Source organism: Mirounga angustirostris, unplaced genomic scaffold (assembly GCF_029215605.1).
Source record: "Mirounga angustirostris isolate CCGP_5_RB_7025 unplaced genomic scaffold, mMirAng1.0.hap1 SCAF_16, whole genome shotgun sequence".
Taxonomy (NCBI): domain Eukaryota; kingdom Metazoa; phylum Chordata; class Mammalia; order Carnivora; family Phocidae; genus Mirounga; species Mirounga angustirostris.
The window spans coordinates 362,856-377,507 of NW_026991724.1; the positions used below are offsets into that span (position 1 = coordinate 362,856).

Sequence of the window (14,652 nt, forward strand, 5' to 3'; positions counted from 1 at the left end):
TGTCCACTTATTTGTGGGCATCTTAGGGCCCAGGGCGCCTGGGCAGGGGAACTCCTCCCTCAGTGTTAAAGCCTGTACCTGCCCAGATGGGGCATTCTTAGAGGCTCTGGCCTAGAATGGGGCAGCAGGGCCAAGGGGCACAGTGTGGGCACATGTGTGTGCGTGAGGATGGGGGAGCACGTGTGTGCATGAGGATGGGGGGCACGTGCGTGAGGATGGGGGCACACGTGTGTGCGGGAGGATGGGCACATGTGTGTGCATGAGGATGGGGGCACACGTGTGTGCATGAGGATGGGGGCACACGTGCGTGAGGATGGGGGCACACGTGTGTGCGTGAGGATGGGCACACGTGTGTGCGTGAGGATGGGGGCACACGTGCGTGAGGATGGGGGGCACACGTGCGTGACGATGGGCACACGTGTGTGCGTGACGATGGGGGCACACGTGTGTGAGGATGGGGGCGCACGTGTGCGCGTGAGGATGGGGGCACGTGTGTGCGTGAGGATGGGGGCACACGTGTGCGTGAGGATGGGGGCACACGTGCGTGAGGATGGGGGCACATGTGTGCATGAGGATGGGGCACACGTGTGCATGGGGGTGCACATGTGTGCATCATGGTGTGGTGTGTGTGTGTGTGTGCGTGCATGTGCCTTTGTGCAGGCGTCTGTGTGTGTACGTGGGGAGGGTAACTGGAGCCTAGGCTATATATAAAGACTTAAGCAGTGCCCATGCAACGTTCTTTTTAGACCCTGAGCCCTTTCTGACCCCACTCTCCCAGGACCCAGGTACTGCTATGTCTGGAGGTCCAGCCTGGGACCATTTTCACAGAATTTGCCCTTGGATGCTCAGGAGCCCCCTCCAGGGCTGGGGTGCTGAGGACACACACCCTCATGACTCGGAAGGGTTGTTGCCTTTATTGACGGTCCACTGGGTGTCTGTGTCTGGCACTGCCCACAGCTTACTGCCCTCAAGTGAGCCCAGGTACCTGGTCAGGAGAGGCCAGGCCTTGTGCGTGGGGAGCAGCATCCTGGAATCTCCCTGCTCTGGTGGCCACAGTCTCCCCAGAGCTGTAGGGACCCAGGAGGTCCAGATCCCAGGGCATCAAAGAAGACTCAGGCCGAGGAGGATGGTGGTAAGGGAGGCCAGCAGGGCCCCTGGCTGGTGGTGGAAGCTGGGGGCCTCTGAGTAGCCATACTTGGTCCTGCAGGAATCCTCCAGCTTGTCCAGTGGGATGGGCTCCTCCTCAGGAGTTTGAGTGTGATCGCTCACCTGGGGACAGACACTGGTTGGGCTGCCTGCCTGCCAGCCGGCTGACAACACTGAAAGAAAACAACAGCCCCCCCCTCACCTGTTCCACTGCCTTGAAGACCCTGAGCAGGTTGTCGGCCAGGGCGCCCCTGACCTCCGCCTCTGTCCACTGCCTTCTGAGCAGCTCGGCCACCAGGTCTGGGTACTTGGACACGTCCTCAAGCCCCGAGGGGACCCTGAGGTGAAGGCAGAGAGAACCAGGCTATGCATTCCAGGGCTCAGGGCTCAGGGGCCCGTCCACCTCCCCACACGCCACGGAGTTGCCCACGCCCCCATCCCAAGGCACTGGGGGTCCAGTGGAGTTGCCTTGAGAGTGAGACATGCTGGGCCTGTCTGCAGTTACCTACTTCCTAGCTTCAGACCCTCATGACATGTTTATGGGGGGTGTGACCCTCCCAGCTCATCCACAGGACACTGGCCTGGCCCCTTACCTTGAAACACCGTCAAAGTCCCCACCAAAGCCCACGGCTCTGGCTCCCGCCACCTTCTTGATGTGGTCCAGATGGTCTGCCAAAGAAGGCAGCAGGTGTGGGTCCCAGGAGCAGGACCCCCGCCCCTGCTGCCGTGGCCGCTCACACCCACCTACCTGCTACCTGGGACAGGGTCGCCTCCTTTCGGCAGGAAACATAGTCGTTGTAGAAATTCACCATCACCAGGCTGCCTGTCTGGTTCTGCTCGGGAGAAGGGGGCGATGTGGGCGCAGGAGGGGGCGCCGCCGCCCGGGACCAGCCCAGGGAGCAGGGCGGACCCCCACACCCTGCCCCACAGCCCCTCACCACCAGCTGGAGCACAGTGTCGGGCACATTGCGCCGGTGCTGGCACAGGCTGAAGGCGGAGGAGTGGCTGAAGATGACGGGAGCCTTGGACAGATTCAGGGCCGCCCTCATGGTGGCCTCGGACACGTGGGCCAAGTCAATGATGACCCCCAGCCGGTTCATCTCCTTCACCACGCTCTGCAGGGACACGGGGTGCAGGGGCCAGGAAGGCTGCACTGGACACACTGGTGTTTGCACAGCCTTCCGGGGTTCACCACAGCCCCCCTACAAGTCCAGGCATGGGGGGCGGGTTTGGGCAAGGGCCCCTTGCTGGGCCAGGTGCTCACGAACCCTTCAATGGCTGGGGGGTGACCCTCGGCTTCCAGTGAATGCCCACCCTGGGACAACCGCTGCCAGCTCCGGCTGATAGGAAACCGAGGGCCTGGGAGGTAAGACCCTGGGTCCGGGGTCACTTCTCCTCTGAGGGGGACTGTGGTCCTTGCCGAATGCCCTGCTCACCTGGCCGAAGTCTGACAGGCCTTGGCTCTGGGCCTTGTCCTCTTCTTTGTCCACCAGCCAGTTGTCAGCCCTGGGAGAGCAGACAGCAGGTGTCCCAGGGGCAGAGTGCTCATCCTGGCCCACCCACGTCCCCGGCGCCCGGAAGGGCAGGGAGGTGCCGGAGGAGGGCAGAGCTGGTGTTTGACCCCCACCCTGTGACCCTCCCGCGTGGCCCGTGGGCCCTCCCTGGGGTCACTTACCAGGGCGTGTTGCAGCTGTGGGTGAGGGTCAGGTACCGCATGCCCAGGTGGTAGAGTGCCCGCAGGACGCCCAGGCTGCTGTCTATGGAGTGGCCGCCCTCCACGCCAACGAGGCTGGCTATGCGCCCCTCCTGGAAGGCCTGCCGGATGCCTGTGAGGAGAGCCAGCTGGGGGCGTGCCCGCACGTCCCGGGAGCTTCCACAGGGCACACCTGGGCAGTCCGAGCTGCCCCGTTCCGGGATGGGGCTGGGGCAGCAGGGGCTCAGCAGGGCGGGCTGGACCCGGACCCACCTGTGCTGTCGGTGACGCACACGAAGGTCTCAGGGTACATCTGGCACATGCGGTGGATGACATCGATCTGCTCCAGTATCCTCCTCACAGCGTCTTTGTTCTGGGTGTCGCAGGGGGTGTATGCAGACCAGAACTAGGGGGCACGGGGGAGGGGCTAGGAGCGGAGCCTCTGAGCCCCACCCCCCATGTCACACGGGCGCCTTGGAGGCCCTCCTGTGGCCTGTGTGGCCATGAGTCCCCTCCGAAGACTCGTGGCCCCAAGGGGCTCAGGAGTACCACCGCCAGGGAGCCAGAACCCCGGCAGGGGCGAGTGCAGGGCTGAGCTGAGGCCTACCTGGCCCCCCACAAAGCCAGCCTTCAGCTTGGGGATGTTGGTGTGTGTTTGGGCGAGGCTCGTCAGGTTGGCCTTCTCTTGCTGGAGCTGGTTGTTGAACATGGTTAGCAGCTGCCAGGGTAGGTCGTTGTGCCTGGGGGTCCGGAGGGCAGGAGAAGGGTCAGAGGCAAGGCAGGATGGCCACGTGCACCTGGGGCCTCCCCTGTTTCTCACAGGCTCAGAGCTAAAGCCAGCCACAGGGGTGACACATGGCTCCACGCTTATGGACACACCTGCACAGAGTAGCTGCTCCCTTGTGCCCCACACCCAGCCCAGGTCCCCAGAGGGAAAAGCGGCCCTGGGCAGCGGGGCGGGAGCTGGGTGTGGGACCCTGACCCTGACCGTTTTCACAAGTTAAGGATGAACTCCTCCCCTTGCAGGGAGGGGGCAGGGATGTGGGTGTGGCCTGCCCTTGGGGGTCTGGCACCCCCCACCCCATCCTCCTGGGGCTGCAGGAGCAGGGCATCGGGGGCTCTGGGACAGCCCTGCCCTGTTTGCGAGCACATCCCAATATGTTCCAAAGCACTGAGGCCCCTCTGAGTTTTCCCAGGAGCCAGTAGGGGTGAGTGCTTTGGAGGGAGAGAGGAGAGGAGGAAGGGAGGAGGAGGGGGGTTGAATGTCAGCAGCTGGTCGGGGGCTGCAAAGGCAGAACGCACAGGGCTGGGCAGATTCCTCCCTGGACCCAGGAACCAGGAGCAGCCCAAAGCAGGAGAGACCTCTGGGGCGCCAGATCCCCCTAAGTTCCACGTGTGGAAGAGGTATGGGCCAGGGAGCTGATTGGAAATGCAGAGTCTCAGGCCCAGCTCAGACCTGCCGGTTGGAATCTGCACTTTAATCAGCCGGGCCCAGAACGCGGGACACCTGTGGAGACTCCCCCGCTGGATCCCTGACGCAGTGCAAAGGGGCCTTCGTCCTGGTGTCTCGCGGCCCACCCAGCCCCTTCCCAGGGGGCACTGCCGGTGTGGGGGGCCACTCCTGCTTTCGAGACCCCTCCCCCCAGGACGAGCAGCCGCGGCCTCACCCCCCATCCAGTGTCCCTCCCAATCCTGGCTCCCGCCTCTCAGCTCCCACCTGTAACAGGGGGATGCTTCTGTACCTTCCTCAGAGTAAACTGAGGGTAGAGGAGTAACTGCTAGCACCCGGGCCTCGCAGGCCCGCTGCCCCTGCCCTTTCGGGGGGCTCCTGCCTCAGCTGCGTCGTGATGTCACAGGGTGTGGGCTGCTGGCCAGGACGCCTTTGCTGACTGAGAGGTGGACGGGTAGCTGAATGCCAGAGTCCCGGTGCCTCTGGGTGCTGTCCTGGGGCAGGGCCGGCCAGGGCCCTGGATGGGACTTCACTCCGTGCCTGATGCCCCACCCTCTAGCCACCAGCCAGGAACCCACCGGCAGGGAGGGGCACTTTCCCTGGAGCCCAGGGTGGGGAACACAGGCCACCTTCACCCTGCGGTCAGCACTGCCACTCTGGAGCCTGCTGGACCCACCCTCCTTATCTGTGTGGTGGGGGCAGTGTCCTTGGGGGTAATATGAGGATCCTGCCCCTACTCCAAGGGGGGAGGTGACAGTTCCACGCACTCGAAGGACAGCTAGCTATTGTAGGAGAGACTGCCGGTGGCTTGTTATCCATTCTCCACCTTTTTCTTGGTAAGAACCCCCTTTTTTTCTTTTTTTAAGATTTTATTTATTTGTCAGAACACAAGCGGGGGGGGGGGGGTGGGAGAGGAAGAAGCAGGCTTCCCGCTGAGCAGGGAGCCCGATGTGGGGCTCGATCCCAGGACCCCGGGATCATGACCTGAGCCGAAGCACTTAACGACTGAGCCACCCAGGCGTCCCAAGAGTCCCCTATTTTTAGCAGGGAACATGGCCGTTTGAAATAAAGATACTTCCCTGCCCCTTTATAGCTGGGTGTGGCCATGTGACTAAGTTCTGCCCTTTGGTATCTTCCAGAAGATCTCGTTTACAGACAGCTGTTGCTCACTCTTTGCCCTTTCCGTGTCTCTTCCTCATTCCTGCTGGCTGGCACACAGATGTAAAGGCTGGGGCTGGTGCAGCCACTTTACACCGTGAGGTCACCATGGGAATGATGGCCGCTATGTTCCATTATGGAACATCATGCCAGGACTCCCTCTGGATTTCTCTTGTTGAAACCACTTACTTGGGTCTCTTACCTGCAAGAGTAATGTAGGTAGCTAATACTGACTGATCTATTAGTATTGGATTTGGTCCTCTCAGCCTAGTTTTAACTTTCTAGTTCTTTGGACAATCCCAAATCCCCAGATCCCAGTTCCCTGAGTATTCCTGGCTGTCTGGGCTCTTTGATACATCTTACCCCTCCTACAGGCCTCTGGACCCCCTGCCCCTGAACTCGGGCCCCCCTCTCCATGCCCAGCTGCCCGTCCCCCGCCCGCGCCTCAGAATGAAGGAGCAGAGCACCTTCCCGGGCTCATACCAGACAGCAGGGGCTCCACCCAGGGTGGGAGCCCAGGGCAGCAGCCTCTGAGCCCACATCGTGCCTCATCCCCCATGGAGCATGCATGAGGGGACCCTGGGGCCAGGAAGGAGGTACAGGGAAGGAAGCAAGGACAGAGGGGTGCACACTAGCCTCTGGGGGCCCCTCCCTTCTCTAGGGCCACCACAGCTCCCTGAGGCTCCCAAAGAAGGACACATCCCGTTTTCTCTGCTTTTCTTGCAGAGTTTTTCGTCCGACAAAGCCCAGAGCATCTGCCAAATAGTCACGACTGTAACATTCATTGAGCACTTACTGGTGCCGGGGACACACAGGAGCAGTCCTAACATTCCCCACCCATGGGTATGCTAGCATGCGTCTCCTGCAGCTCTTTGGACTGGACGCACGGGGAACCAAGTCCCCGCTCTCGGCTGGTCTGCAGGGGAGGCGTGACAGGAAGGGCGGCAGGAGCAGCAGGGCTGAGGCGTGTGCCCAGCTGGGGTTTTACACGGTCAGCAAACCCAGGAGGAGACGAGGGTGGCAGCGTGGACACGAGGACAAGCAGGGACAGTGGGAGCCTGCCTTAGCATCCGGGTGTGGAGATGGCCAGGGTAAGGCAGGGGGTAGGTCTCAAGGGCCAGTGGGGGACTTCGGCCATAGTTTGAGCTCAATGGGAGCCATGGCGGGTGGGGAACTTGAGCCAGAAGGACAGGAGCTGGGACTTAGGTCTCCCAGACTCCCTCTGGTGCAGCATTGAGACCAGACCTCGGCTGGTGGAAGCCAGGACAGTCAGAGGCTCACGGGTGACCCAGTGGAGGTGGGGAAGGAGGGTGGATGCAGATGCACTGGGAATTGGAGGGGACAGACCCTGCCAGGTTGGCTGTGACACCAGAGAAAGAACGAGGTGTCTCCAAGGTCTTGGCTGGAAAGGGGTCTGCGGGAGTGGGGGGGGTCAGTGAGCACACAGGTGAGGTCAAGCTGTGCAGCCAGCACAGAGGTAACCCGGGGACCCAGGGCCTGATGAGGTCTCCTCCAGGTGGATGCAGGACACGGAGGGGAATGAGAAAGGTCTCAGAGGAGAGTCGAGAGGGCCAGGCAAGGCCTCCCGGGGGCCCGTGGTAGATGCCACCTTACCTGCAGCTTCAGGTGAAGAAGCTAAGGCCTCGAGAGGAAATATGGCTCCTTGGGCTATGTGGCTAGTTGGAGGCATGCCCGGGGCCAGGCCCCAACATCCTCCACCCCCAACACCCACTCCGAGCTGGGATCTGGCACCTAGGGTGCAGCAGGGGGCAGGTTGGAGGGCGCCCCGGGAGCTGCTGAGGGCCACAGGGGCCTTGCAACTTCTCTATTCCTGCTGATGCTTTGGGGGACCTCCTGAAGAAGCTGAGGCCAGCAAAGGGCAAAGGCCGTGTTGTGGATGGAGAGAGTGAGTCCCCGTAGAGATAGGTCTGTCCCCAGTCCTGTCACGTGAGTGGTGACTTACCCATCGATGACAGGTGTGCCCCGCATGATTCTCTCAGCCTCATCCCGGAACTGGTCTCCGGTGCAGAGGGCCACGAGGGGCCAGAGCCACCAGCTGATCCACATGACGTCTCCAGGGACTGCTTCCAGCACTGCTGTGTGTGTCTGTCCTCACCCCGCTGCCTTGAGCACCGCGGGGTCCAGCCGAGGCTGCAAGGAGCTGCTCTGTGTGCAGAAGAGAGAGCAGAGGTCTTTGGTCCAGGTGATTATTGCCAGGAGCTGTCCCATTCAAGGCTCCTGGCGTTCAATCAGTAACCAGCACTTCCCGGGAAGAGGGCGGGGGGGCAGGTGGAAAGTCCTGGACCCTGTGGGCTGGGTGTCGCTGACTGGGCCCGGCAGTCGGAGGCCGCTGACCCCCGGGGAGCACCCAGAGCCGGTGAAAGGGCAAACTTGGGAGGGGTCGACAGTGCCGCTTGTGTCCTTACTCAACCTGGGGCCTGAGATCTGCAAAGAACGGCAACAACTGTTCAGAGTTGCCCTCTGGTGATGTACCCCTTTGTTTGCCTGTAAAAAGTTTCACGTGAGCATGGAAGATGGAGCGCGGCCCCCCGGGGGGCTCCCACCACACCCCACCCAGCGCCGGGGGCCAGCACCCAGCTCCTGGCCTGCAGCCCACTGGCGTCCCGGCCACCCCCATTCAGGCTGCAGGCTTCTGACCGAGCAGGCTGGACGCACGGGGAACTGAGTGTCTGCTCTCTGCTGGGTTTGGGTCAGAAATCTGGAGTGTCAGCATTTCTCAGCCCTGCTGCCCCCTCAGGGCTCCTGATGCCCAGTCACTGCTGAGACAGGAGGATCCTGGTCCCAGGGCTGGGCCAGCGTCCAGGGTTCTAGGGGGCAGCAGGGCTGGGAGGGAGCCAGGCCAGGAAGGCTGGTGAGAGGTGTGGCTGAGGCAGGGAGACCCCACCCCACTCTGGGTCCTTAGGGCCTTCTCGGCGGGGTGGGAGGGGGCACGCAGACCCCATGCCCTCACCAGTTTCCCTGACGCCTCTGCCCCTGGATAGCGTTGGACCCTCAAGCTGACCCGCCATGCAGAGGCCCCCTGTGTCCTCACCCCACCTCCAAGGACAGGCCCTGCCGCCCGCCTGAGAAGGGAGGCTGTGCCCCAGCCCTGGCCCGGCTACCGTTAGGGAGTTTCCTGTGCCTTCTCCCTGTGGGGGTTGCTGGCGGGGAAGGCCCACGTGGGGGCTGTGCTGAGGATAGCAGGCCTCCTCCACTCTGGCTCCTCCCGACCTCTCCCTCCCCCCACCACTCACACATCCTGAGAGGACCGGTGGGGGTATGTCCTCAGTGTCACTGGCCCCAGTCCCCATCAAGGACTTTCTCCGCCAGGACTCGCACCCCAACGGGGTGTCCTCGGGACCAGACCGGGGGTTTGACCCTCAGCCAACCCTGTGCAGAGAAGACCTGCCTTGATGGGTGAGGAATAGAGTCCAGGCCCTCACTCTGGGCCCGGGGCTCCCGGCAGACCACGGCGTCGGGGGCGCTGCGAGGAAGCCCAGGGCCGGTTGGAACCAGGGGTCTCTGCGGAGGAGACGCACACGTCTGCCTGCCCTCTGCTGTATCCTGCCGCAGACACGGTGTCCACTCACCTCCAACCTCCATGACCTGTCTCCTCGGGACCTGGGCGCTGCTTCGTGGGTGGGGCTCGGTCTGCTGGGGCCAGTGGACCGGCCTTCCCCACTGAGAGCTCCCCTTCTCTGCCAACCTCTCTTGGAATCCGTTCTCTGCTTTATTAACACGTGTCTACCCCCTATTTTTCTCTTTATTTCTAACTTTTTTTCTTATTTCAGAGTTGGATCCTAAGAGCACATAATTGTATTTTATTTCTTAATCTCATCTGAGCATGTTTGTCTTTAAATATGATCATTCAAGCCGGTCCACACTTTCTTGTCCTACCTCCGGTCTCCTCCCGTTTCTTGCTTTTGCCAAAATTTTCAGGTTATTTCAATTCCCTATCTCTCACACTCAGGAAGTTCCTTATTTTCTCCTCTCTTGATAGATATTTATTTGAATTTATTTCTTGCTTGTCTTACTTTCTTGGGCCGTTCCCCAGGCACGGTGGCGTCCTTGTGAATCACACGGGTAGTGAGCCTGACCCTTCGTGTCCGCCATCCAGCACCGCAACCACGATGCCTCAGGCCTGACTCCTTTGTTTGTACACGGTCTCGCTGGGTCCTCGAGTTCTCCATCCCTTCCTCCGTCCCCACGTGGCCCAGGGGTTTGTCCTTTGAAACCCGCCTGACCCTTGATTTTGACCTTCTCTCCACTTTCAAATTCAGAATTCCTTGGCTTTAATCATTTTTTTAAAAAATTAAATTCTTGGGGCGCCCGGGTGGCTCAGTCGGTGAAGTGTCTGCCTTCGACTCAGGTCCCGATCTCAGTTGAGCCCCGCCTCGGGCTCCCTGCTCAGGGGGGAGTCTGCTTCTCCCTCTGCCCCTCCCCCTGTGCTCTGTCTCTCTCTCAGATAAATAAAATCTTTTAAAAGAATAAAAATAAAACAATAGTAATTTTTTTAAAAAGCCCAACAGAAAAGGTCTCACCACACCCTCACCCAACTCCACTGTGGGAGGTGTACTCCAATTACCCCTGAATGATGGGCTACGTGGCTCTAACTTTATTTCCAGCTTTGCACATTGTGCCTCGACTTCCTATTTCCACTCACAGGGCTTGGTTCTCTCGAGGTGACTCCCTGGTTCTCCCAGGTACTCAGGTAGCACAGGAGTGGAAGGCACTGGCTTCAGGTGCAAATTCCAAAGTGGAGGGGACCACCAAAACTTCAGTCCTCAAAGTAAATAGTAGTTTAGTGCAATATTTCTAAAAATCAAAAGTTTGTGCAAAAAAAATACATGGATAAAATATAAACTTTTTTTTTTTTTTTTAAAGATTTTATTTATTTATTTGAGACAGAGAATGAGATAGAGCATGAGAGGGTCAGAGGGAGAAGCAGACTCCCTGCCGAGCAGGGAGCCCGATGCGGGACTCGATCCCGGGACTCCCGGATCATGACCTGAGCCGAAGGCAGTCGCTTAACCAACTGAGCCACCCAGGCGCCCCTAAAATATAAACTTTTAAGTGAAGACCGGGCCAGTATTCTGACTTTCCTTTCTGAGCCCAGCTCCAACACAGTTCCACCCACACTAGCCTCGGGGATGTTCACATTCTGGTTCCTAACACTGGCTGCTCAGACAGAGGACAGCGTTTTTACACTTCCTTGGGTGCTACTCAGAGGAGAGGACTCAAGGCCACTGGGATCAGCAACACGTGGGAGGCCCCATGTGCTCTTGTTCAAATGTCATAAGCGTTCAGAGCATTACACCGAGTGTGAGCTGGCTCTGAGCCTGAGTGCAAGCCCTCTGGGCAGAGGCTCAAGTCCACACTGGGGATTCCATTTTACATCATTCCTTTGTTTGGCTCATAATTTGTGGGGGACAAGGCAGCGAGGCTGAGTGAGCTTGGGGTCAGACTGCTTGTACGAGCTGGTCAGATTTCTCAGCCTCAGTTTCTGTGCAAAATAGAAGTCACTGTGGTCGTGTTGGAAGTGCTAACAGCGCTAACCTCCCAGAGCCATGTCCAGTGGATCAAGACTCTCAACTCACACTTAGACCTGTTTGCTCTATATGGTTTTATTGTTCACCCTAGAGTTTCTGATTGCTTTTTTTTTTTCTTCCACTGGGTGTTATTATCATATTCTCAATCTTCCTCCACTATGAGCCTGCCTCTTTTTTTGGTTTATGTTCTTATTTTGTTAGAGCTGGTCCTTAAATCATTCCTTAGCAGTGAGTATGAGGGAAGTAAATGTCTGAGTCCTTGAGTGTTTGCACATGTCTTTATGTTGTCCTCATAACTGGTCAATGGTGGGCACCTGGGTGGCTCAGTCAAGCGTCTGCCTTCGGCTCAGGTCACGATCCCGGGGTCCTGGGATGGAGCCCGCGTTGGGCTCCTTGCTCAGCCCTCTCCCTCTGGCCTTCCGCTGGAGCACTCCCTCTCTCTGATTGAGCTCTTTTGGATTCTCTTCTTCTTACCCGGATGCTTGTCCTCTCTTCCACTATCACCTGGAGGATGCAGGTGCGGCACTTAGGAAGACTGCTCACAGGGGTTGCTTTTCATTCCAGTTTCCTCCACTTGCCGTGGTTACACAGTGTCCATCTTCCACATCCTCGTGTCGTAGTGGTTCAGGGAAAGCCAGGGGCCAGCCTGGCCCAGGCCGTTCCTTTTTAAGGACTCAGTATGAGGAGAGAGGTGAGGAGGTGGAGAGCACACGCTGCAGAATCAGGCCACCCTGGCTTCAAGCCCCATGCTGTGGCAGACTGCACCTCCCCGCGGTGACTGCAGCAAAGCCTTCCAGCCCACCGGCTGCCCTTACAGTGTGACGCTGGCCACTCGTTGAAAGGTGACAGCCTCTGCTTCCCGGCTGATAGAAGGTGGCAGGCATGACTTCTGTGCCCCTCCCTGGCTCTGTCTCCTGGAGCACTCCTCTGGCAACCTGGCCTAGCTGTTCTTGCCAACAGCCCCGGCGCAGTCCCAGCTGACGGGTAGATACAAGCTTTCAGGTGATCACGGCACCACCTGTGAGTCTTCCAGCTGAGGCCCAGATCCCGGGGGCCAGAGACCAGCTGGCCCCCCGACCCCTGATGGAGTCCCAGGCCACAGGAAAGAAGGGTGCGAACATGACCACATGCACCAGCTGCTAAGTTGTGGGATCATTTGTTACGCAGCAGTAGAGAACGGACACACTGGCCATTTTACCGTGACCATTGACTTTGGTTTTCTTGTCTGTGAAGTGGGATGAATAATCCCAACCTCACAGGCAGCTACTCTGCCTTCCACATGCAACTGCCGCCTTATCTGTGCCCCACAGCTGCTTCCTTTTAGTAAAGAGAAGCCTCCTGTGCCCACCTCACATCTCAGTCTCACCTGGGGCTGGTGTGGGTGGTCCTCAGCCGGTGGGATGGAAGGAAGCCGGGGACAATGCTCTTCCCAGCTCACCCCTGGGAGGAATCGTGAGGCCACCCCGATGAGGCCCCTCTCAGACACTTCCCTCCTCCTGGCCCCTTGGCCACTTCCCATAGAAGCAGCCTCCACCCGATCCTTGCCTCAAGCTCTGCTTTCAGGGGAGCCGCTCAGCAGTTTGCTTTAAATTGTACCAGTTTTTATTTAAATAAAGGGAAAAGTGTTATTAGTTGAGAAGTCAGCATCACTTGCCATAAGCAGAAGGAACACAGGAAAATAAACACACGGAAACGGAACAGCGCTACTGAGTCTCAGCCACACACAAAGTTACAGCTCTCCTGTCCGGGGAGGTGTCGCGCCCCACCGGCGGGCAGAACCTTTGCACAAACCCGCTGCACGGGCAGCCAGGGGGCCACCAGAGGGCCTTGGGTCATCGGCCCCTCACAGAAGCGCCAGGGCATGAATTATCAGCTGAAGCTCACCAAGGATTATTCCACCCAAACTGCATCATGACGTGGGACCTCCCACCAGCTTCTCCCGCACTCATGCCTCCAACCAGCCCAGGGAGAGAGTTCACAGCAGAATGGAGGCCCCAAGATCCACAACTCACCCTCCTTCGTGGCACATATGCTCTGGGGCATGAACAAGCGCATACAGAGACACACACACACAGAAACATGCAAACACAGCCTACCACACACCTACGTTCACACCTCACACACGCACAGAGTGACAGTGACAGACACACACCCCTCACACGCATGCCAACAAGCCCCCGCCCCCACAAACACTACCCACAGCAGACATGTGCAGACCCCATCCACGTCCGCGTCCGGACATCCTGCACCTGCAGACGTGGACACGTGCAGACACCCCTGCCCATGACCCCCTGCAGACGTGCGCACGGACAGGACAGACAGGAATGCTCGGACACAGCCCACACCCACGCATGCACACATATGTACATACTGACGGACACACACATGCCTATTCCTCCACATGTGATGAGCACACATACACTGAGCTCTCAGGTGTGTGCACAGAGACACACATTCCTAATCACACACACACCCTCACACCCATGTGACCTCACACCCTGTCACACGCATGCCTAGCACATGGTGGTCTTGGTGTCATTGTGTCCACCTGGCCCCCACCCCCACCTCAGTGCCTGCAGCACAGCCCTCAGGCCCCGTGACCACTGATGGAGCATGGCCTCCCGTGGGCTTGGAGAGAGGATGGAGGGGCACGGTGATACGTCCCTGGGAGGACTCAGGGTGCAGGGCCAGCTCCAGCCTTTCTCCCAGGCTACCTTGGCCCTGGAGTGTCCTCAAGCCCCTCAACCTTCCAGGCCCAGCCAGGAGTGCCTCTACCCCCCAAAAGCCTTGCTCCCTAGTATCCACATAGATGAGCTGTCCTCAGGCTGGTGGCTTCTCCACAGCCCTCCTGGTCCTGCCCTGTCCTCTACTCCCCCGGGGAGACCACAGGACCCTGCTGGCTCCCTCCACTGCTCTGAGTGTCGTGACCCACTGTCCACACAGCAGTGGGTCCCCTCTCCCAGGGACTTCCCCAAGAGGCTCCTATGAGGTCAGCCGGGAAGGGAGGGTTCCAGCCTTGTCGTCTGGTCTCACCACCTCCCCAACCCCAGGAGTGAACTTTTTTCTTTCTTTTTTTGAGAGAGAGAGAGTGAGCGAGCAGGGAGAGGGGGAGGGGGAGGGAGACAATCCTCAAGCCGACTCTGCTGAGCACGGAACCTGACACGGGGCTTGATCCCAGGACCCTGAGATCACGACCTGAGCCGAAATCAAGAGTCAGACACTTAACCGACTGCACCCCCCAGGCGCCCCCAGAAGTGACCTGCTTACCCCTCTGCCTGGCATCCATCCATTACCCAAGAATCGCAGGACCCAGCCTGCTGGGCCCTTCCTTTCCCCCCACTCACAGCACACTCATCTGTTAGATACGCCTGAACTTGTCTGTCTCCCCCCCAGGTCAAGCTCAGAGGCTCACTGGGCACACAGCAGGTACCCAGTCGTGCATGCAGCCTCATCAGGCCGCTCTCCAGGGGTGGGAGGACACAGGCCTCCCAGGGCCTGAGAGCCCTGGACCCAGGCCCAGTTCCCAGCTCCCCAAGACTCACCATGGACAGGATGGGGTGTGCTGTCTCTGCCTCTTGGCCGCTGCTCCCAGCTCATGAGGGCTGGGGGGGTGTTCCCGTGTTTCTCAAGTTCGTCCCACCCCTGAGTCCTCCAGT

General features: G+C 59.3%; 1 protein-coding gene across 1 annotated transcript in view; it reads right to left on the reverse strand.

The window, feature by feature from the left end:
* Positions 1-895: 895 nt before the first annotated feature.
* Positions 896-14,652, reverse strand: part of DPEP1 (dipeptidase 1) — a 38,695-nt gene continuing 24,938 nt past the window's right edge. Inside the window, exons 2-11 of the mRNA XM_045890288.3 lie at positions 7,411-7,613; positions 3,447-3,579; positions 3,113-3,245; positions 2,822-2,972; positions 2,583-2,652; positions 2,085-2,261; positions 1,895-1,979; positions 1,740-1,815; positions 1,349-1,484; positions 896-1,269 (exon numbers count right to left, since the gene is read on the reverse strand). Of these exons, the coding sequence (XP_045746244.1) occupies positions 1,102-1,269; positions 1,349-1,484; positions 1,740-1,815; positions 1,895-1,979; positions 2,085-2,261; positions 2,583-2,652; positions 2,822-2,972; positions 3,113-3,245; positions 3,447-3,579; positions 7,411-7,514 (1,233 nt within the window). The 5' untranslated portion in view covers positions 7,515-7,613 and the 3' untranslated portion in view covers positions 896-1,101. The remainder of the gene's footprint in view (positions 1,270-1,348; positions 1,485-1,739; positions 1,816-1,894; positions 1,980-2,084; positions 2,262-2,582; positions 2,653-2,821; positions 2,973-3,112; positions 3,246-3,446; positions 3,580-7,410; positions 7,614-14,652) is intronic.